Source organism: Delphinus delphis, chromosome 13 (genome assembly GCF_949987515.2).
Source record: "Delphinus delphis chromosome 13, mDelDel1.2, whole genome shotgun sequence".
Taxonomy (NCBI): domain Eukaryota; kingdom Metazoa; phylum Chordata; class Mammalia; order Artiodactyla; family Delphinidae; genus Delphinus; species Delphinus delphis.
The window spans coordinates 3,286,598-3,308,162 of record NC_082695.1 but is presented as its reverse complement, the minus strand read 5'-3'; the positions used below and the strand labels follow the sequence as shown (position 1 = coordinate 3,308,162).

Genomic DNA, 21,565 nt, shown 5'->3' with positions numbered 1-21,565 from the left:
AGGGGTGTGAATGGCTGGTCGTGGCACAGAGAGGGGGCTCCCCAGCCCAGGAAGAAGCCGGGCCCACGGCAGGCACTCAGGGCACCACCCCAGCACAGCGGCTCTGCCCATCACCGATTCTGCGGCACGAGACCTGCAATCAGAGCCCCGCTGTAATCCAGCTCTCGTCTGCTCTGGCTTACCTCCCCATGTGCACAGGACTGGAAGAGAAACGAATCACACAGCAAGCACACAGCAGAAGCTTCATTCAGACACGCCCTCCCTTTAATTACCTATTTGATTAAGAAAAAACATAACTGTCTCCTAAGATGTCCCAGTGTCTGGAATATAGAATTCTTAAGCCTAGGGACTCATTTCTTTAAATCTATTGAGTACTATATCAATAGACAGTACTACATTTAGTACTGTGTTCACCCTGGCGAGAGTGGATGGAGGCTGCTGTGAAGCACTGTCGGAGAATATTAAACTCCATCTCAGCAGTGCTTAACATTATATTCCTCATAACAGAGATGACATATAGGTGATTCAGGAAAGCAGCTGTTCTTGTCTTGTTATATAGGTAAGCTATTTCACCGTTCAATCGTTTTCAAATATTAATGAAGGAAGAGCTCCAAAGCAAGGTGAGAAAGTCAGCAACAGCTCAGCTTTATCAGCACACGATATTTCAGCTTATACTTCAGAATCTAAGAATTATGCAAACAGAATGGAGCCCCCAGAAGGTGCTGGAATACTCAGGCATTAGTTCTTAACCTCTTTCTTTTTTTTCTGGGGGATGGAGGCTGGTTACAAACCTGTATTTGATTTAAAAACAAAACAAAACAAAAAAACCTTTCTCTCCAGGAAGATGCACGTAAAATTTTACATAAAAGTGCAAAGGGTTCAGGTATATAAAGCTGATTAATGGACCTGACATTAAGAATCACAGCTCTGAGGATTACTTAACACCTTTATTTATGAAGTTTCATCTACACGGCAGTTAACAGTTGTCTAAAATCTAAATCACTAGGAGACAACAAGCCTCCTTTGATTCAACCCAAAAGTCTCTTTCCAGAGCATTTCACTGGTTATAGTTCTAAAAAACCAAACCAAACCAAAACAAAACCCAGACAAATCCTTAGGAAAAAACCTTAAGCTTCATAAATGAAAAACTAGAAAACGAACACCAGTCAGGGTTAGAATAACCCATATATGTCCTCTTTTGAAGTACACACACTTCCTGAGTGCCACGCGGCGTGTGGCCACATTCCGCATCACCCACAACCGGAACCGGAAACGGCTTCTCACCTGCTGCGAAGGCCGAGCACATCACAAAGAACATGCCCACCGCGATCCTTTTCAAGGACGATGGGAGCAGCCCGTTTCTTCTCAAGATGGGATCCACCAGTTTATCTTTCAAGGGAATTAACAGAAGGATGAGCACAGCATCGAACATGGTTAGCCAGGCTGCCGGAAACTGGAAGCGGGAAACACAGAAGACACCTGCTTATTTTTCTGCAGTGTCAGCAGTCACGCGTCTGACAACTAACATCTAAATGGGAAAAGCTTATTTCAAGAATAGTTCATCAGGGCTTCCCTGGTGGCGCAGTGGTTGAGAGTCCGCCTGCCGATGCAAGGGACACGGGTTCGTGCCCCGGTCCGGGAAGATCCCACATGCCGCGGAGCGGCTCGGCCCGTGAGCCATGGCCGCTGAGCCTGTGCATCAGGAGCCTGTGCTCCGCAACGGGAGAGGCCACAACAGTGAGAGGCCCGCGTAACGAAAAAAAAAAAAAAAAAAAAAAGAAGTTCATTTGTACAAAGTATAACCTCCTAGGAAAATAGTCTGTCTCAAGACACTGGTACTGAGAAAAGGTTTCCACTTCTAAAGGGATTTGCGTTTGTTTTTCTGTGCTTTCTCGGGGGAAAGAAGAGTCAGGTGAAATATTAACGTCAGGAGTCAACTTAATCTAGCAAAGGACATAACCAATGGGAAACAGTCTCAGAAATAAGCAAACATTCCATTTCAACATTCCATTCAAATTCCATTTCAACATTCAAGGAATGCTTTTAGTTCAAGCTAACTGCTGTCATTACAAAGTATCTACCATTGGTAGAAGGAATCCATTTGTCACGTAAACCCCCAAAGACAATTTTCAGATCATTTCAACTGTTCTCACCGTATGAGGATTGGTTGTAATACTGGAAATTTCTGGAATCTTCAAATGAAGACTTTGTAAAACATACGTCGTCTGCATCTGGGTGTAGAAAGCAGCTGTCATTACATGAGCACGGCTGTCACTCACTCGCAGCGTGCGCCCTCCCCCAGACTACACCGTGCTGAGACTTGCAACACTCAGGTTTGAAAACACGGGTCAATTACTTGGTCACCATAAAAGTTGTCTGGAGATGAACTTTGAAAAAGAAGTAACCATTATCCCAATGAGAAACCATATTAAAAGGTGGGGTCTGGAAAAACAGAAGCATCCCCATTCTTAGCTTCGTTTTAAGGTTTTCAAAACATTTCAATCAGCAAAAAGGAGTCCGTAACTAAAAACAAGATTCCGAGATCCTGAAGACTCGTGACAAAGAAAGCCAGGAACCCCGCGCACTTCAGTGACGGCCAGAACGAGTGCCGGGGGGCATTCACGGGGAGACAGAGGAAATGAAACCTGAATGTCACCACTCACTTGAAAATACACTGTCCAGTAAGGTATCAAAGCCAAGAAAACGGGGACAATCTTGACAAGGGCTTTCACATCTTCCACTTTATCTTCCGGGAATGGCCCTCCATGAGACATCTTACATGAATCAAACAGACTGTGTTTAGAAGATTGCTGAAAGACTCCAATGCCTTCACTTTGGGAAATAAAATGAAGGAATTAGTTTTCTTCCACCCCCAGAAATCAATTATTTGGTAACAAATTAAGTTTGGAGGTAGGAAACCAGCTTGCTGTGCTGAATTTGCTCCAACTCCATTCTGCTACCCACTAATGGTCCCCACCCAGTACAGCTACCTAGATTATTCCTCAACACTGGGACACATGGACACAGCTGGCAGAAGGACTTCCTAGCCAGAGTGAGACTGCAGCCACCGTCCTTTTCTTGAGACTAGGAGATATGACAGGATCGCCCCTCACCGTCTGAAAGGTGGCTGACCTCACCCCCAGCGTTGCCACCCTGGCCACCAGCCCCACTGTGCTGAGGAAGGTCCGCAGTTTCATCCGAAGCTGATGACAACTACGTCGGCTGCGTGACTGGGTGAGCATCTGGAAAAATTACTGTGCTGGACTGTTTGGATTTTATATTAGGTCATTTATCAAACGTCAAGCCTTGACGACCACACCGACTGTTACAAACCTGAGCTGCTTTACTATGACACCAGTGGGACTGGGAGGGAGGCTCTCAGGGAAGCCACCAGCTCTTCAGTGAAGGAAGAGCCGAGAGGGGGAGGGGCGATGCTTCTGGTGATGATGATAACCTGACGATGTGACCTTCCACAAAAGCATCCTCATCAGTTAGTTACCGTTACCCGGGCTCTTATTAGCTCACTGAGGCCTCACACTGATCCTATGAGAGGGGTCCTTTCCCACCCTTGTAAAGAAGGCTTTACAAGGTCATAAACCTGCCCAAGGTCATACAGCCCTAACCTGTGCGTAAGGAGAGCACAGCTGGAGAATTCTCTAGACCATCAACTTTTCTGCAAGCTGGTCCTTTTCTAATTGTGCCAAGGAAGACTTCAAAAACCAATCTAAAGGGAAAACAGATTCCTAAGTCCAAACTGACTTCGCCATGCCACGTGTGCATTAAAACCCAAGTGTCCACAAAGCAGTGGTGTTCTCCCACAGAACTGTCTACCAGGTACCACCCACACAGACACACCGAAAATTTAACAGTATATTTTGCTAATGGCATTCAATCTGTAGCCTAAACATCTAGGATCTGAAACCCTGCTTCTGCCTAATTAAAATGAGGCCCCGGTAAAGCACTACTGCTTGCTGCTGAGGCAATGAGGCTTCAACTGTTAAAAATTCTTTAGTGTGGTCCCACCAGCTGCAGTTCTGAATTATGAGTCTGAATGCCACACTGACCCACTAGAATTCCAGGGCACTGGGGTGGTTAGCTGTGCCGGAATTCCGCACGGGGACAGCTGAAGCAGCTAGAGACGTTTAGCCAGGAGCAAAGGGGCAGGGCCATAGAGCTGCTCTGGTACAGGAACATCAGACAGCTGTTATGGCTCCAAGGACATAAATTAGACACACGCAGACAAGCCATGAGGGGGCAGACAGACGCGGGGTCGGCCTGCAGAAGGTTCCTGCAGGACGTCAACCTCCGGCTCAGGGACTGAGCGCCCATCTCAACACCGGCCTCGATCAAAATATTCCGAGAGGCTCAACTCCAAAGGGTCCTGGGGACTTTTCTGGGGGGATGGACATACTCTGTATCCTGAATGCACTCTGGTTACATGATGGCATCTGTCACACTTCCCAGAACTGTATAGGCAAAAGGGACGTATTTTACTACAGGTTGTTGTTACATCAAAAAGTAACAACAAAAAAATTCTGAAGTCTCTTTTTGAGCTAAGTTCTGGACTTTTCTTCATTAATCTGCATCTAGGGTGACTGACATTCCGCCACAGTTTGCCCAGGACTCCCCGGGCCCCGGGACTCTGGGCTTTAAGACCTCAGGTCGTGGGCATACGGTGCTGAAACCGGGAAGTCCCCGGCAAAGGGGATGACGGAGTTACCCTACCTGCATCTCAGTTCTGCTCTCCTGCCCTTCTCAAAGAGCGGCTGCAGTGACCCCTGGGGGACGGGCCACGGGGACCCGCACAGCAGCTTCCTGCTTAAGGAGCACAGACAGGCAGCGACCAAGTAAGCGACTGCTTGGTTTCTCATTCAAAGGAATGCATCAAGTGGTACACTGTCTCTTCGATGCCCTTGGCAAGGTTCTGTCTTTTATCACCTTTACACGACTGCGTAGTCGGGAGCCCCCATCTTACACCAGCAGCGGGAGGAAGTCCAACGTGCAGGTCAGAAATGAAAATCGCGAGCCCAGGAGGGAGGCCGCCGGTCTGTCTTTAAGATGGAGACAAAGTACCTCACACCCGCCTCCTGCAGCTGGCGTGAGACATTGCAACCTCAGCCCCGTGTCCCCCTCCACGGTGAGCACAGGACAGACATAAGCCAGCACTTTATTTATGACGGTTGGTAAGTCACGTGGAAAACTGAGCCTGTGATGAGAATAAAGTGCTCACCCACTAGGACTGCGTTCCCTGATTTGCTTCTGGGGGCAGCACGAATACACCAGGATCCTGAACATGTCAGTGAAGGCGCTGCCATCGGGCGGCTTGGTGATGAAGAAGGTCTGGCCGCAGAGGAAGGCCACGAAAGCCACTCCGATGCAGACAGCGGGGATGGTGTAGCCGGTGACAAAGCTCACGTTCTGCTGAATGTAGGCAATGCCCCCCAGAGAAACGATTGCTCCCAGATTAATGCTCCAATAAAACCAATTAAAAAATCTTCTCGTGGCTTCTGGACCGCGATCTTTAACCTAAAATAACCGGGAGGAAAGAGACTTAAAAACGTGTGATCATCCTCCAGGATGAAAAACATATACGATGTTTTCATATATTACTATATCTTTATATCAGTTACTGTTGTCACCACAGCCTTTAAGAGAGGCAGCACATGGGAATTCCCTGGCGGTACAGTGGTTAGAACTCTGCACTGTCGCTGGCCGGGCCCAGGTTCCATCCCTGGTCGGGGAACTAAGATCCCACAAGACACAGCCAAAAAATCCAGAAATGTAGCCAATCAATCAAAATGGTGTTTACAGATACAACCTGACCAAGAAAATGTATCTTTTATGCTTTTAATTACTGCAGATTCTGGGCAGTGTTTCTCTTAACTATACTTAGATCCAACAAAGCCTAGAGAATTTCTCCAAGTACCTCCCGTGGACCACCTGCTTTGGAAACGCCTGGCATGCTCCTTAAAAATACAGATTCACAGGACCCACGTTCCAGGACTACCCACTCACCATCTCTGGGGTTGGGGCCCAGGAATCTGCATTTTAAACAACTTTCCAGAGGACTTCTACTCACAGCCATATAGCTCCACACCTTGATAAATCTGGAACAAGGGGAAAATTACAGACAAACTAAAACCGCATGCTGTTTTTAGACCAGGAAGCCTCTCAATGGAATCAGGAGAAGTTCTGATAAGGACAGAGATCCCTGGAAGGTGCAAAAATCACTGATTTCCTCAACGCAGACAAACACAAGCACCAGGGAGCACAAGCGAGTTCTAGGCGTGCACTCTCCACAAGACCTGCCCAGCCGGAGCCCGTCCTGGCAGGGACAGTCCGTGTGGGGTGGGCACCCCGTGACGTCCCTCCGAGGATGGCTTCTCACATCTGCGTGGACACCACGAGAATGTGCTCTGCACCAGCCAGAGTCATTCCTAGCCAGTTCCACCTCATAAAAGGTTTAAACAAACTTTATTAGCTAAAGGCTGACAATGGACCATGTACAAAGACTGTCAGGTGTTGCTGTGTTGGGAACTTCTGTTGTCTCGTCCTTAAGTTACAGGTTGTGAAAAGGCTGGACAATTCCTGGTCCAGTAACAGATCTGAATTCTGATCCACAGAGCAATCTCCTTTCCTAAGTAAGAGAGGAGGTTTTCAATGGGGGCCTAAACAACCAGTTGTGATGCACAGAAACTACCTTTTTAGCAGTCATATTATGCAATATGACACTTTTAACCTCTACTTTTTAAGATCAAAGTACAGGTGTAAATATATAGTCAAAATCGTTTGTTCCTCCAAAAAAAATTTAATCCAAAATGATTAAACATGGATATCGTGATAACAAATAATATGCCTGAAGTAATTATCTGGTAACCCCCGTCTCAAACTGAAAATCTGAGTTTTAAATAAGCCGCAGCAGGAGGAGGAGCTTAAACTTGGCCCCCGCACGTCGGAAGGGAGCAGAGGTCCTGGACCAAACGCTGGCATGATCACTGAATAAATGATCTGTACGGGGGATGCCTTACAGTTCTAAGACAGCGCTCCGTGAGAACACAACGCGTTTATTTTTTTTTAATCATTTTTGGCTGCGTCATGCCGCTTACAGGATCTTACTACCCCGACGAGGGATCGAACCCGGGCCCCTGGGCAGTGGAAGTGCGGAGTCCTAACCACTGGAGCGCCAGGGAAGTCCCCACAGTGCGTTTAAATGTCACAAAAATGGACTCAAATATTCATGCTATCCTGGAAACAGACCAGAGGGAAGAAAAAACCGTAAGCAGACACGGTTACAGAGAAAATTTAACTAAAGATATAAAAACAAGTAATTAGGATGGGGAGCAAGCTTAAAAGGGGGCCAGTAAACATAATATCTAAAGTTAATGCAGGGGCTTCCCTGGTGGTGCAGTGGTTGAGAATTTGCCTACCGATGCAGGGGACACGGGTTCAAGCCCTGGTCCGGGAAGATCCCACATGCCACGGAGCAACTAAGCCTGTGTGCCACAATTACTGAGCCTGTGCTCTAGAGCCCATGAGCCACAACTACTGAGCCCGTGCTCTAGAGTCCGCGAGCCACAACTACTGAGCCCACGTGCCACAACTACTAAGTCCGTGCTCTAGAGCCTGCAAGCCACAACTACTGAGCCCGTGCTCTAGAGCCTGCGAGCCACAACTACTGAGCCCATGCTCTAGAGCCTGTGAGCCACAACTACTGAGCCCGTGCTCTAGAGCCTGCGAGCCACAACTAATGATGCCCGTGTGCCTAGAGCCTGCGAGCCACAACTACTGAGCCTGTGCTCTAGAGCCCGCGAGCCACAACTACTGAGCCCACGTGCCACAACTACTAAGCCCGTGCTCTAGAGCCTGCGAGCCACAACTACTGAGCCCGCAGGTCACAACTACTGAAGCCCGTGAGCCTGGAGCCCGTGTTCCACAGCGGGAGAGGCCACCGCAGTGAGAGGACCGCGCACCGCAACGAAGAGTAGCCCCCGCTTGCCGCAGCTAGAGAAAGCCCGTGCGCAGCAACGAAGACCCAACGCAGCCAAAAATAAATAAATTTTAAAAAAATTAAAAAAAAAAAAAGCAGACAATATACGTTTTAACTGAACTATATATCGGCCCTTCCCAGTATCTACAGTGGCACAGCACACATCCTGGTAAACTTGGCAGTCGACTTATTTGAACTTCCAAGTGTAATTCACTAAAATTACTTCAGGAACCTAAGCCTATCACCAGACCCTAAATAACCACATAGCAGTAATTTTCTTACAGGAGCCTCCTGGCTCCTATAAACCGCAAGTCACATGCCTCCATGCCCTGGACTGACACCCGCACTTCATGTGGGTCACATTACGTCACCATCTGTACACCTGCCTCCAGCCCTACCCGACCAAGGGTAAACGGGACCATCATATGACCGGTCAAAAGACACTGCTGCGGTCAACTCAGAGAAGTGCAGCTAAAGGAACAGGATCCTGGGGAGTGAGTCAGACAGTTGGCTGATTTGGAAAAATTCCTTTAAACACATAACAGCGCAACTCTTTTTTTCCCCTCTAGAAAAAATGTTATCTTTGCTCTCTTTGTCTGTAAAAAAGAGTTCTTTCAGTTCACTCGTTCAACTACAGGAGCCATCCATTTAGAATGACTGTGACCTTTGAGGAAGGTTAATCCCTCGGGGGAAAAGACGGGGCTGACATGATTTACATCAGCATCACCCCCCGGACTCTGGTGTGCATCTTCCTTCAGAAGTCAGCTAAGGCCTCCTTCTCAGGGCTGCACAGCATGACCCCATTCATCTCTCACTCAGAGGGCCTCCTAGAGGCCCTGTATCGCAGACAAAGGCGTCAGTGATAGAGAAGCATAAAGGTACCTTCAAAGTATTACTCAGCCATAAAAAAGAATGAAGTAGTGCCATTTGCAGCAACATGGATGGACCTAGAGATGATCATACAAAGCGAAGTAAGTCAGACAGAGAAAGACAAATACCATATGATATCACTTGTATGTGGAATCTAAAATATGACACAAATGAACTTATTTCCAAAACAGACTCACAGACATAGAAAACAATCTTATGGTTACCAACGGGGAGAGCTGCGGGAGGGATAAATTGGGAACTTGGGATTAATAGGTAACACACTACTATATATAAAATAACCAACAAGGTCCTACTGTGTAGCACAGGGAACTATATTCAATATCCTGTATAACCTATAAAGAAAGAGAATCTGAAAAAGAATATATAAATGTATAATCCCGCAAGCCGTGCGGCACCTCTGGGGGACGCTTCTCAAATCCTCTTCGAAGACCAGCAAGCACCCGGCACAGAGCAAGCACCTTGGCTGAAGGGTACTAGTATTTTCCTTTTACATGTTTTTTTCACTGAGATACAATTCTCATAATAAAAAATTCACCCTGTTGAAATGTACCACTCAGTGGTTTTCGGTCTATTCACAGATGTGCAACCATCACCTCTATCCAATTCCACATTTCTTGTCACACCAAAAAGAAACTTCCTCTTACAGTAGCTTCCCTTTCCCCTCTCCTGACTCCTGGCAACCACTAACCTCCTCGTCTTTGTGGACCTGTCTATTCTGGACATCTCATGTAAAGGGAATCACATAACATGCCGTGTTTTGTGCCTGGCATCTTTCAGGGGCATGATGTTTTCAAGGTGCATCCACGTTGAAGAAAGTACTTCACCCGTTTTTACTGCTGAAGGATATTCCACTGTACGGAGAGAGCACACGTGCTTTATCCACCCATCAGTTGATGGACATCCCCTTAACTTTTTAGTAAAAAAAATTTTAAACATACAGAAAAGTTGAAAGAATAGTAAAGCATACACTTCTGTAGCCTTCATTTACAGCCTCAGTTCTTTTTCTGTATAGATATGAAGTACTCTTTGGGCTGAACCATTTAAAAATAAGTTACAGCATCATTATTTCACCCTAAAGATTTCATCATGAATCTCCTAAAAATAAGGCCACTCTTCTACATAACACAAACCATTATCACACCTAAGAAAATTAACACCGATGCAACTTTATCTAATATGTGGTCTATAATCAAGTTATCACAATCGTCCCGATAAATGGCTTTTAGAAAAGCTGGGCTCCAATCATGAAGGACACGTTATGTTTGGCTGTCAAGTCTCTCTGATATCCTTAAATATAGAGCGGCTCTCCTCTGTCCACGGCAGTGTCACGTTAGAGAAGATGAGGTCAGTTCTCTTGAAGAAGAGCACGTTTCTTTTTAAGGTCCACATCTAATTACACATCAAAAGAGCGCAAATTCTGTCGTGCCTTCTAGAGAACCTCTACAGAACCACTCATTCTTTTCAGGAATATTAATCCCTCGTCTATTATCTACTGGAGAGCAGGAATTTTTAAGTCAGACTTTCCGGGTTTAAACCCAGCTCCTCCACTCACGTGCTGTGGACCTGGGTAGGTCAAACCGCCCAAGCCTCCGTTTACTGTAAAACAGGGACAATTCGGGATATAAATTTTTGCAAGGTGTTAGATAAGATCGCATAGGAAGAGCGCTCGGTACAGTACGGGGCACAACCTAAACACTCAGGGCGCACCTTAGTCCTGTGGCCTGGTCTTTAAAGATGGGTAATCCCAGTCCTGTGCCTTCGCGGTTGGCCTGTGAGCTGCCGGCACCCCAAAGGCCAAAGCCGTCACAGAATGCCCATCTCAGTTAAAGGACACATTAAGAAATCAGACCTGCACCTAAACCCTGGCTTGACCACTCACTACCTATAGGACAACAAAAGAAATAAATCTTTTTGCACCTCCATTTTCTCATTTAAAACATGGGTATGAGATTCACATGAGATTCAAATGAGTTCACGTATGGAAACCACATTCCACGGTGCAGAGAAGGAAGTGAAGAATTCAGGACATTAGGCAACTAGTATTTCCAACATCATTATAAGGCGTCGCCTTTCACAGGGGTGATTAAAGTTCAGATGCAGAGGCCAGGCTCTTGCACCCTGGCTCAGTCACGTACTAGCTCTGTATCACTGGGCAAATGATTTAACCTCTCAAGCCCCAGTTTCCTCATCTGTAAAATGGGCACAGTAACAGCAGAGGAGTCCTATGAACTCTGACAAAGTACTCGGCACGCGGCCTGATGCACAGTAAGCCCTCCGTAAATGTTCGCAATCACATGGCTACTCAGCGCAAAAACCCAGGAGTTATCTTCCCTGTTGCTTGCATAAGATCCACTAGCAACCCCGGCCCCTCTACCTCCATAACTTATCCTGAATCGACCACTTCACTCCGTGTCCACTGCCCCCGTCCTAGTCCAAACCTCTCCTCTCTCACCTGGCCAGTGAAACAGACTCCTACCTGATCTGTCTGCTGTCAGCACTTCCCATACAACCTAGTCTCTATACCCGACATCCGCAAACTGTTTCTGTGAAGGGGCAGGGTGTAAATAGTTTAAGTTTTAAGTGACGTTCAGTCTGTCACAACTACTTGATGCTGCTACCGTACTGTGAAAGCGGCCACAGCATATGTGACCAGGAAGGTGCAGGGCTGTGTTCCAATAAAGCTTTATTTGTGGAAGCTGAAATTTGAGTTTCCTATCATTTTCATTTGCCACAAAAATATTCTTTTTACTTTTTTCCTACCGTTCAAAAAACTAAGTACCAGTCTTATTCTTAGCTTGTGGGCCCTCCAAAAACAGGAAGTAGACCAGATTTGGCTGGCAGGCCACAGCTGCCCGGCCCACGCCCTACAGAGACTGAATTTTTTAGAAACATAAATCAGATCACATTACCCCTGCTCAAACCCCCAAAAAGGCTCCCTACTGTATTCAAAACAGACCTCAAACTCTTTACAAAGCTTCACATCACGAAGCACCTGCCTGCCACCCCTGTTCCCACTTCTTCTTTTGTTTGAAACATACTTGTCGCATAACCTGCCAGAAGTTTAAGGCGTACAGTACGTACAGACTTGGTACACTGATGTGTTCTGTACTGCAACACGACGGCCACGGTAGCTGCAACATCCCTCTCTTCTGGCCCCAGGGCCTTTGCACTTGCAGAGGCCCAGTCCAGAAACCGCTCTGCTCTCCCCCAGGTCTCAACTCCTAAAGCCCCCCCCAACTCCTAAAGGCCCCCTCCTAAAGGAAGGAGGCCCCTCGGTCTGCAGCCCCCGCGCGCCAGCGCCCACCCTGCGCGGTCCCCCACGGTACTTGGGTTTCCTGGTCCGCGGGCGACCCCGCCCCCTCGCCCCGCACCTGCGCGGCCCTCACCTGGTCGGCGCCGAAGGGCGTGATGTTGGCCTTGACGGCGCCCACGCCCAGGCCCACGAGCGCGAGCGCTGACAGCGCGGCGGGCGCGCAGTAGCGGTCAGGCGCGTCGGCACACGGCTGCGCCGAGCAGTTGCGGAGGCGCGTGGGGCGGGGGTCCCCGCAGAGCGCCGTGCGAGTGGCAGGCGCGGCCAGCAGCGGGAAGGCCAGCATGCCGAGTAAGTAGAGCGCCAGGCTGAGCAGGATGGCGCGCGCCCGGCCGAGTCGCGCGTCGGCGAGCCAGCCCCCGAACGGCGACACCAGGTAGGTGAGGCCCATGAAGAGCAGCAGCGCCTGGCTGGCCTGCGCGCCCTCCCAGCCGAACGCCGTGCCGTTGAGGAACAGCACCAGGTTGGCCGTGACGCCGTAGAAGGCGGCGCGCTCCAGCAGCTCCGTCAGCAGCACGGCCGCGCACGCCGCGCGCCGGCCCTCGAACGCCGCCCGCCGCGCGCCCAGCAGCGGCGTCCGCTCGTCGCCTGCGCCCGCCATGCGCCCCACAGCTGACCAGCCGCTCCACTGCGCTGGGCTCAGCACGGCTCTGCCGCCGCCGCCGCCCTTCTCGCGATACTAGGCTCGCCAGCCTTCTCGGCCCGCCCCGCGAGCGTCCCTATTGGGCGAGCCTGCCGTGTCGCCCGCCGGGACTTCCGGTTCCGCCCCGGAAGCCTGCCCGGGCGGGAGACTTGCTTCTGCTAGCGGTGGTGCCGGAGGGCAGGAGTGTGACCGCAGAGAGGTTTTTAAAAGTGAAATCAGAGGCAGGCCCTCCGAGGTCCCGAACCCAGACTTTTTACGGAGGCTTCAGCCTCTGCCTGCCCTCCAGGCTAGTTTGCTCAGGCTGGCCCCTGCTCCCGCGCCCGGCCTCCTGCCTCCCTGCCCTGGGACCAGGTTTCTCTGTGCTCTGTTGACATTGGGAGCAGAGAGTTCTTTGTGGCGTGCGTTCTGTACATTGTAGGATGGGTAACGGCATCCCTGGCCTCTACTGCACTGTGGCTGTGCCACCCCGCTCCCCAGTTGTGACAATCAAATCTGTCTCCAGACGTTCCCAAATGACCCGCGGTGGAGCAAAGTCGCCTGCACTGAGAACCACCACCTGACAACAAGCTCAGAGCCTTGTTTCCTTGTCGCATGGCTGACCTCCTGTTTTCCTTCAGCCCTCAACTGGAGTGGTGACTCCTTGTAAGCATTTCTTGACCAGCCCTTCTAAAGTGGATCCCACGCCCATCCCCTTACCCTGTTTTAGTTTCCCCCATGGTAACTGCCACGTTTTTTGTTTATTCCTTTGTCCCCAGCTTGTACATGGTCCCCACAATGATGAGCTCCATGGTGGCAGGGCTCTTGTGTCTCTTGTGCCTCACCATGCCCTCCAGCGCCTACACCAGTGTGGGACGTTACACCGGAGTGGAGCGGAAGAGTGTTCTCCAGAAACGGCCTCCAGCATGGCTTCAGAAATGGGGACCCAGGACTGTCATAATTCAGTTCATCTGAGACCATTTCTTCTTCTGCCTCCACCCTTAACTCCAGCTAAAACCAGGATGGAGCAATTGCCTAGGAAGTGGGCTTGCTGGTAAGTCATCTGGGTAAGTAGTCCTTCCTAAAAGGCTTGAAGTAGCATGCATTAACTTTATTTTTCAAAATGTCTGACATCTTGACTGTTGCCTAGCAAGGTGCTGGCACACAGTGGGCGGTAGATACATATTTAATGAGAGAATAATCGGATGCCAAGATAGGACTTGTCCCACCCTTTCCATTAGTGCTAATCATCTTCAGCTGTCAGCTCAAATGTCACTTTCCTGATCTTCCCAGATTAGAACAGATCCCCCTTTTATATGTCATTAGAGCACAGTGTACGTTTTTCTTACACCACACCCATTATAGTTTATAATTATTTATTTTGTGAAGCTGTTTAGTAGCTGTCTTCAAAGCTAGGAGGGATGAGATTTTGTTTGTTTTGTCCGCTACTATATTCGTAGAATCTAGGACAGCACTCGCCAGTGATAGATATGTGTGGAATTAACTGAATAAATGAATGACTGAATATTTGTTGAATTGTAAATGGTGCCGGAAGAACGTCTTACGTTCACCTAATTTTTTTTGAGACTCTCGTGATGTTCTACAGCATGTATTAGTATCCTAATTTCGCTAGTGGAAAAAGCAAACCCCTCAAGATTCCGGTCTAGGATCACACATCTCATAGGCATTAGAATTCAGACTTGAGTTAAAAGGCTCAAAACTAATTCCTAGTCCAGTGCTTCTTCTACACCCCAGCTGGTACCTACGTCAAAAACTATGAGTGTCTGTTTTAAGACTGACGGCATGATACGCTCAGGCAAAGAGCAGAATAATGTTAAACGTGGAATGAAAATAAAGCCATTCAGCTTGAAGCCTGTGGTGACTTAGTGGTGACGCTCTGCCTAAAACAGATGGGCCATTTTGGATGACGGCAAGCTAACCCAGTTGGGTTGTCTTGTTTAAGAAGGATAAAGCCAGGTGAAAGGGGGCTGGGAGGTGGGAGGCGGCAGTTACAGAGCTTAGGATGTGCACCCAGGACTCGTGAGCACTTGTTGCTGGTCCGCGGGAGGTCTGCTATGCACCCCAATCTGGATACCCAGAGGCTGCAAAACAAATCCAGTGGGCAGAAATGTTTTCATTTGGTTGTGATGTTTAAAAGAAGCGAACCAAGACCATATAATTCAAGATTCCATTTCTATGAAGTGTCCGGAGTAGGCAACTCTGTAGGGACAGAATGCAGACTGGTGTGTGATTGCCAGTGCTGGGGGGGAAGGGAAGATTGGGAGTGACCGCGAAAAGGTGTGGCGTTTCTTTTTGTAGTAATGAAATGTTCTGAGATCGTGGCGATAGTTGCACAGCTCTGTGAATATACTAAAAACCACTGAATTGTACACTTTAAATGGATGAACTGTACGGTATGTGAATTACATTTCAATAATGCTGTTACCAAAAAAAAAAAAAGTGAGCCAACAGTTAAAAATTGGGAGGTTTCGGGCTTCCCTGGTGGCGCAGTGGTTGAGAGTCCGCCTGCCGATGCAGGGGACACGGGTTCGTGCCCTGGTCCAGGAGGATCCCACATGCCGCAGAGCGGCTGGGCCCGTGAGCCATGGCCGCTGAGCCTGCACGTCCGGAGCCCGTGCTCCGCAATGGGAGAGGCCACAACAGTGAGAGGCCCGCGTACCGCAAAAAAAAAAAAAAGGGGGGGGTTTCACATATAAATTTGGATGCCCTGCTGCTCTTGAAAAAACAGACGGGAGCCCTAGCAACACTGGGACGTGCGACTGCCTGTGACACTAGTGACCACCTCCCGCCCCTGCATGAACCACGCCTCTGGTATTTGTGCCTTTACGCATTCTTTGCAGGTCACAGTGCCAAAGGGCTGAGACTGTGACCTGCTCTGGTGAAGAGACTGTGGCAGAAGCGTCCCTGAGCCAGGTCTGAGCGTAAACCTTAAGAATTTCTTTTGTGCCTTGGGAGCCCTGAACCAGCTACCTTGTTGGGGAGACCACGTGTTGGGGGAGATCCTGCAGCTACATGGAGAAGGGGTCCCGGTGCCTCAGCCTCCCAGCCCACCTTCCCGATGAAGGAAGACACACAAGTAACCACCAGCAAGACCAACGGGACAAACTGCCCACCTGAGCCTCCACCCAGCTCGCAGAACTAACAGATGCAGGTGAACAAATTAAATAATTGTCATGTTAAGCTGCTAAGTTCTGGGGAGGTTAGTTAGGCAGCATCAGGTAATGAAAACACGCCTGCCTTCCCCCAGAGCCATGATCTGCTGACACCAGGTACCTGCCCCTACCTTTAGACGGGGCACCAACTGTCTGGCTTACACAGATCCTCCCAACTCCCTGTTGTCTTATTTTTCTCCCAGTAGAGAAATTATTCCCCATATCTGCACTGTCCACTGCCCAACTTAAATTCATTCAAATTTCCTACAGTGAAATACTTTGTTTCTCAAATCATACCAGCCACATTTCAAGTGCTCAGTGGACCCAGGTGACCAGGGGCTGCCGTATCGGACAGCACAGTACTGATCACTCCACCGCCACAGAGACTTCTGCTGGACAGCCCTGCTCTATATTAAGGTGCAGTGGGCCCGATTGGCTCCTTGTCACCAACATCCACACCCTTTTTCTCCCTGCTCCCCACCAGCTACCCATAGAGCTCAGAAGAAACTAGCTTCATCCTTGTATCTGGATCTGGCTAGTCAACACCAGTGCTAAGTCTCTAACACATCTTCACAGTGTTCAGAAACCCGGACTCTAGCCATTCTGGATGTGAATTTTCCCTGGGGCCCAGGAGAAGACAAGTGACATAGATGGGCCCAGCCAGCCTGAAGGAAAGGACTCCAGTGACTGCAGGAGAGGTACACCCTTCCAGACCAGGCGTGAATTAGGACGCCCATAGCCCTAGTTGCCGGGGGTGGGGGGGGAGCTATTTCACAATCATGTGATAAACCAGCGTAGGATGAAGCCAGCTGTGTGGATAGCACAGTAAAGAATCAGAGGGCTTCCCTGGTGGCGCAGTGGTTGAGAGTCCACCTGCGATGCAGAGGACACAGGTTCGTGCCCCGGTCCGGGAAGATCCCACATGCTGCGGAGCAGCTGGGCCCGTGAGCCATGGCCGCTGAGCCTGCATGTCTGGAGCCTGTGCTCTGCAGCGGGAGAGGCCACAACGGTGAGAGGCCCGCATGGCCGCTGAGCCTGCGCGTCTGGAGCCTCTGCTCCGCAGCAGGAGAGGCCACAAGAGGCCACAACGGTGAGAGGCCCGCATACCGCAAAAAAAAAAAAAAAAAAGATGTCACATAACAAAAGATAGTAAATTTGACATTGTTTAAGCCACTGTGTTGGATTTTCTGTTACGTGTAGCCCCAAACCACCTATTGTGATTCGATCAAAAAGTGGGAAAATAAAAAATACAAGGGGAGGGCAGCCTGATATTTCTCCCTACACACACAGCCCAATTCGCTCTTAGAGTTTTCTCTCAGAAAACCGCTCGCAGGCTCTAGAGACCAGACTTCAGTAATTGTGGCATGTGGGCTCAGTAGTTGTGGCTTGCGGGCTCTAGAGCGCAGGCTCAGTAGTTGCGGCTCGTGGGCTCAGTAGTTGTGGCTTGCGGGCTCTAGGGCGCAGGCTCAGTAGTTGCGGCTCGTGGGCTCAGTAGTTGTGGCTCATTGGCTTACTTGCTCCGCAGCATGTGGGATCTTCCCGGATCAGGGCTCGAACCCGTGTCCCCTGCATCGGCAGGCGGATTCGTAACCACGGTGCCACCAGGGAAGCCCTCTTAGAGTTTCTGCCTGGCCCCTGTGATCAGTGAGCTTGCAGCCTGTGTACTAAGCCCCAAGAATTGAATACTTAAAAGAACTGATAGTTGATGTACGTTGAGTGTCACCACTTTGTTGGGTATACTTGTGATACACCCCGTGTTCCTGAAAGTAGTTGTGTGAGTCTCTCCCATGCACCTAAAGTAATCAAGTAAATAAAAGACTTAACTCACACAGCAGGCGTCCAGGGATAGGTGGCACCGTCTTATCAAGTTTTACAGGGGGCCTCTTTGCCTCCAGGGCCCTCTGGGAAAGAGGACCTTACTGCAGGTATGCTTGTGATGTGGACTAGAATTGGAAATGCGCCGTTTGCTCAAAACCCAGGGCCCTTCCTTCTCCGCCGTCACCCTGTCCCCTATGCCTTTCTCAGAGCAGAACTCAGAGAAGATGCTCTCTGATGGGAGGTATTCAGAAAGCACCCAAGGTTGAGGACATTTCAGGGGCTGCCCAATTTCTCTTTTTTCATGATATTTCTGCTTCTCATTTCACATCTGCATGGCTCAGCCCTTGCGACCAGACCGTGGCATGTGCCTACTCACAGTTTCAGCTTCCTCAAAATGCTGGTTTACAGATAGTCATCATGGATTTTCTCCACCTCCACACATCACTCGCTCGATCCACAAACGGCTGAACACCTTCCCCACATGTCGTGATGGCTCATTGTCGGCGCTCACGGCCAGTGCTTCTGCTTTTCTGTGTCCCAGTTCCCTGCAGAGGGACTTAAGCCCAGCTCACCTGTGTGCATCAGGCCATGGCATAGGTCATTAGCTAAGGTCGCAGGCCATGTCATCGGTCTTTCGACTCTCCTCAGGTATGGAAAGTTGTCAGAAATTCTATTTATCGCAGGGAGTCCCTATTGCGATAGTTCTATCTGGCTGGGGATAATCTAGGTAGAAGCAGAAAGTAGAAGGACTAAAAACGGAGCCAACCAATGGAATGGAGTCAAGTCTTGTTTTCTGGAGCCCAAAGCAAAGCCATACCAACCTGCCTTTGTGAGAATGAATTCAGCTTTCAGGATGACCTGTGTTTTATTTTTACAGAAGACGTGAGAGCATGTGACCAGGAAGATGGGTTTTGATTTGACTTTTTTGAAGCACTCGCTTTATTTGACCTTTGGAGTAGCAACCTCTGCTTCTTGGGTTCTTTTCCCTCCTGGGTTTTAAAGACCTACAAGACATCTGCCGAAGTCGGGCATTCACAGATTAAAAAAGGGAGGTATAAGAGGGAGTGAGAGAGTTAAGTGAAAGAAAGTGAACTTCTGTTTCTTCCTATTTGAAGTACAAGATGTGAACAGATGTGGGACCACGCCTAACCATTCTCTTTTAACTACCACTTTAAAAAAATTCCTTATAAATATCTTAATTTATGTTGCAATCATAAAATAGATAATTGGTACTTATAAGTGTATTTATTTTGAAAATTAGGCCTTACAGGAAAGATCAGTGGAGATGAATCCAAAGGATAAAAATTGAAGCACATACATAAAATAATTCATCATGTGATAATTAAAGGCATTTCCAAACCCATGGGGAAAAGAATGGATTATTCAATAAATTCTGTTGGAAGAAAGTAAATGTGGGGAAAATTGGCTTCACATATTGTACTGACATAAATTCCAGACGGATAAAATATTATCATGGACAAATCGAAAAGATAAAAGCGTTAAGAGAAAACTGGGCAAATATAAAATCTCAGGAGGGGAATGCTTTTCTAAGTCTAACACTAAAGCCATAAAGGAAAAGTTAATTGATTTGACTCCATAAAGGTATAAAACTTATCTGTAAAAAAGAAAAGAACCATTGCAGTTAACAGCAAACAAACTGAAAAAAAAAATTGAAATACATATGACAAAGTTGCTGTCCTGTTTTATAGAGTTCTTTGGAATCTTATGAAATGTATTGGATAAGCATCCCGTAAATAAAATTGGCAAAGTGAATGTCCAGGCATTATACAGGGAAGAGCTATCCCTTGGGCCTAGTCAGCATCTATTCCTCCTCTGGTAAGAGAACCTGGATATTCTAGGGAAATCAGTGCTCCCTCTGGTTCAGGTGGGACTGGCTGGTCCCCTAGGCTAGGAATGGTCGTGTGACCTAAGCCCATCCAATCAGCAGTAGTCCATCTATTGCACTACAGCGGCTGGTTCAAAGATGGACATGCGACCCAAATTGGTTTAATCAGAGCTAACCCCATGACTTATTCTGGAGTAACCAGGAAGAAACATTCCTCCTCCTGCTAGATTTGGAATTATAAAGATATAAGCCTGGAGTTGCTGGGGACCATCTTGTGAAACCCAAGAATTAAGCAACCCAGAAGAAGGTTGAAATGAAGTGAGGAAGCCCTTGTTTCAAAATGACATTTTCTAGGTCTTGGTTCTGACCCTGGCTTAAAGTAGCTTCCCGCCCCACCCTGGACATTTCAACTGTGAGCCCATAAATTCTCATTTTGATTAAGCAAGAGTGACTTTCTGTCATCTGCAATTGAAAAATCCCCAGCTAATACAAGCAATACATACATATGCCTGCACAGAGAGAGAAAAGAAAAAATACAATGCCCTTCAGGAAAAAAAATCAAATTTCACCGATGATTAAAAATGCAAAAAGAGGGATGCTTTGTCACTTGAATGGAGAAATACCCAGTGTTCGCAGTGTTTTGGTAGATGAGTGTGCGTGTAAATGACCAATGCAGAGTTACATTGTACGACTGTTCTGGAGGACAATTAGTCACTTGTATGAAAACCACATTTGCCTACACTTTGAAAGTGCAATTCCATTTCTGGGAACTTAAGAATGTGCGCAGAGACTTAGATATAAAATGTTCATTGCAGTGTTGCTTAAAATAGCAAAAAGATTAGAAACAGCAAAGATACACAATAAGAAGACATTGGTTAAATAAATTACAGTGCTTGCATACACTGGAATGTTATGTAGTTACTCACATGATACTGTAGAAGTAGGTTCTGAGAAGTATTGCTGATATGTCATTGTATTAGTTTTCTGTGCTGTGTAACAAATGACCCCAGCCTTAGCAGCTCAAACAACAGGCACCTATTATCTGGCAGCTCTGCAGGTCGGGAGACTGGGCATGCCTGACTGGGTTCTCAGCTCCGGGTCTCACAAAGCTGACAGCGAGGTGTGGATGGGGCTGAGATCTCACCTAGAGCTCTTTCCAGCTCCTGTGCTTGTGGCCAAGTGTAGTTCCTTGAGGTCGGGGGGTTAGGGGGGCCCATCTCATGCTAGCTAGCAGTTGGGGGCTGCTCTCAGCCCCTCGTACCTGCCAGTACTCCTTGTCACGCAGCCCCCCTTTATCCCCAAAGCCAGCAATAGAGAATCTCCCTGACATCGTATCCTCTCTCATACTTTGCATCTTTCCAACATCAGGAAATGTCCAGTCCCTTTAAAGAAACAGCTCTTGGGTTTGACTCACCCTGCATACGGAGGGCAACTGATTTGGGAATTGAATCACTTCTGCAAATTCTCTTCACAGCACCAACTGGATGGGTGTTTGAACTGGAAGAAGGTGTAAAACAGGAGGTGGGAAATCTTGGGGGCCAAGTTAGAATTTTGCCCATCACAATTGCAAAAAGAGCAGTTACTCCCCCCCCACAAAGTGTAGAGTGTTCCTATTTTTTTGTAACAATCACACACAAAAAACAGGATAAAAGTCAACAACTGAGTCCAAAAGAGAGCCAAAGAATCATAGTAAAGAAGTCGCATTGCCTGTGTTACTTTGGGAGGTCTCCTGCTTCCTGTGTCTCAGTTTGCTCATCTGCAAAGTGGTGAGAACCATAGTGCCTACCGTCTAGGACTGGGGGCGGGGGGACTGAGGAGTATGGCAGAGTGCTTAGAACAGTGCCAAGCACAGGTGAGCACCACTACTACGATGATTATTTGTGAAGTCTGGAAAAACTTGAAACCAAAGTGTTTATAGCCT

At 48.2% G+C, this 21,565-nt stretch overlaps 2 protein-coding genes across 11 annotated transcripts in view; one reads left to right on the top strand and one right to left on the bottom strand.

Annotated features, from left to right (window-relative positions):
* Positions 1–12,842, bottom strand: part of SLC15A4 (solute carrier family 15 member 4) — a 71,381-nt gene extending 58,539 nt beyond the window's left edge. For all 6 annotated transcript variants that reach the window (XM_060027871.1, XM_060027872.1, XM_060027869.1 and 3 more), the window contains exons 1-5: positions 12,265–12,842; positions 5,231–5,526; positions 2,664–2,832; positions 2,154–2,231; positions 1,285–1,453 (exon numbers count right to left, since the gene is read on the bottom strand). In XM_060027871.1, the coding sequence (XP_059883854.1) occupies positions 1,285–1,453; positions 2,154–2,231; positions 2,664–2,832; positions 5,231–5,526; positions 12,265–12,789 (1,237 nt within the window). In that variant the 5' untranslated portion in view covers positions 12,790–12,842. The remainder of the gene's footprint in view (positions 1–1,284; positions 1,454–2,153; positions 2,232–2,663; positions 2,833–5,230; positions 5,527–12,264) is intronic.
* Positions 12,843–13,388: 546 nt separating this feature from the next.
* The window catches only part of GLT1D1 (glycosyltransferase 1 domain containing 1), a 149,615-nt gene continuing 141,438 nt past the window's right edge, over positions 13,389–21,565 (top strand). For 3 of the 5 annotated variants that reach the window (XM_060027862.1, XM_060027864.1, XM_060027863.1), the window contains exons 1-2: positions 13,389–13,473; positions 13,587–13,861. In XM_060027862.1, the coding sequence (XP_059883845.1) occupies positions 13,734–13,861 (128 nt within the window). In that variant the 5' untranslated portion in view covers positions 13,389–13,473; positions 13,587–13,733. Of the gene's footprint in view, positions 13,474–13,586; positions 13,862–21,565 lie in introns of those variants that run through there. The other 2 variants (XM_060027861.1, XM_060027865.1) reach the window with 2 other exon arrangements.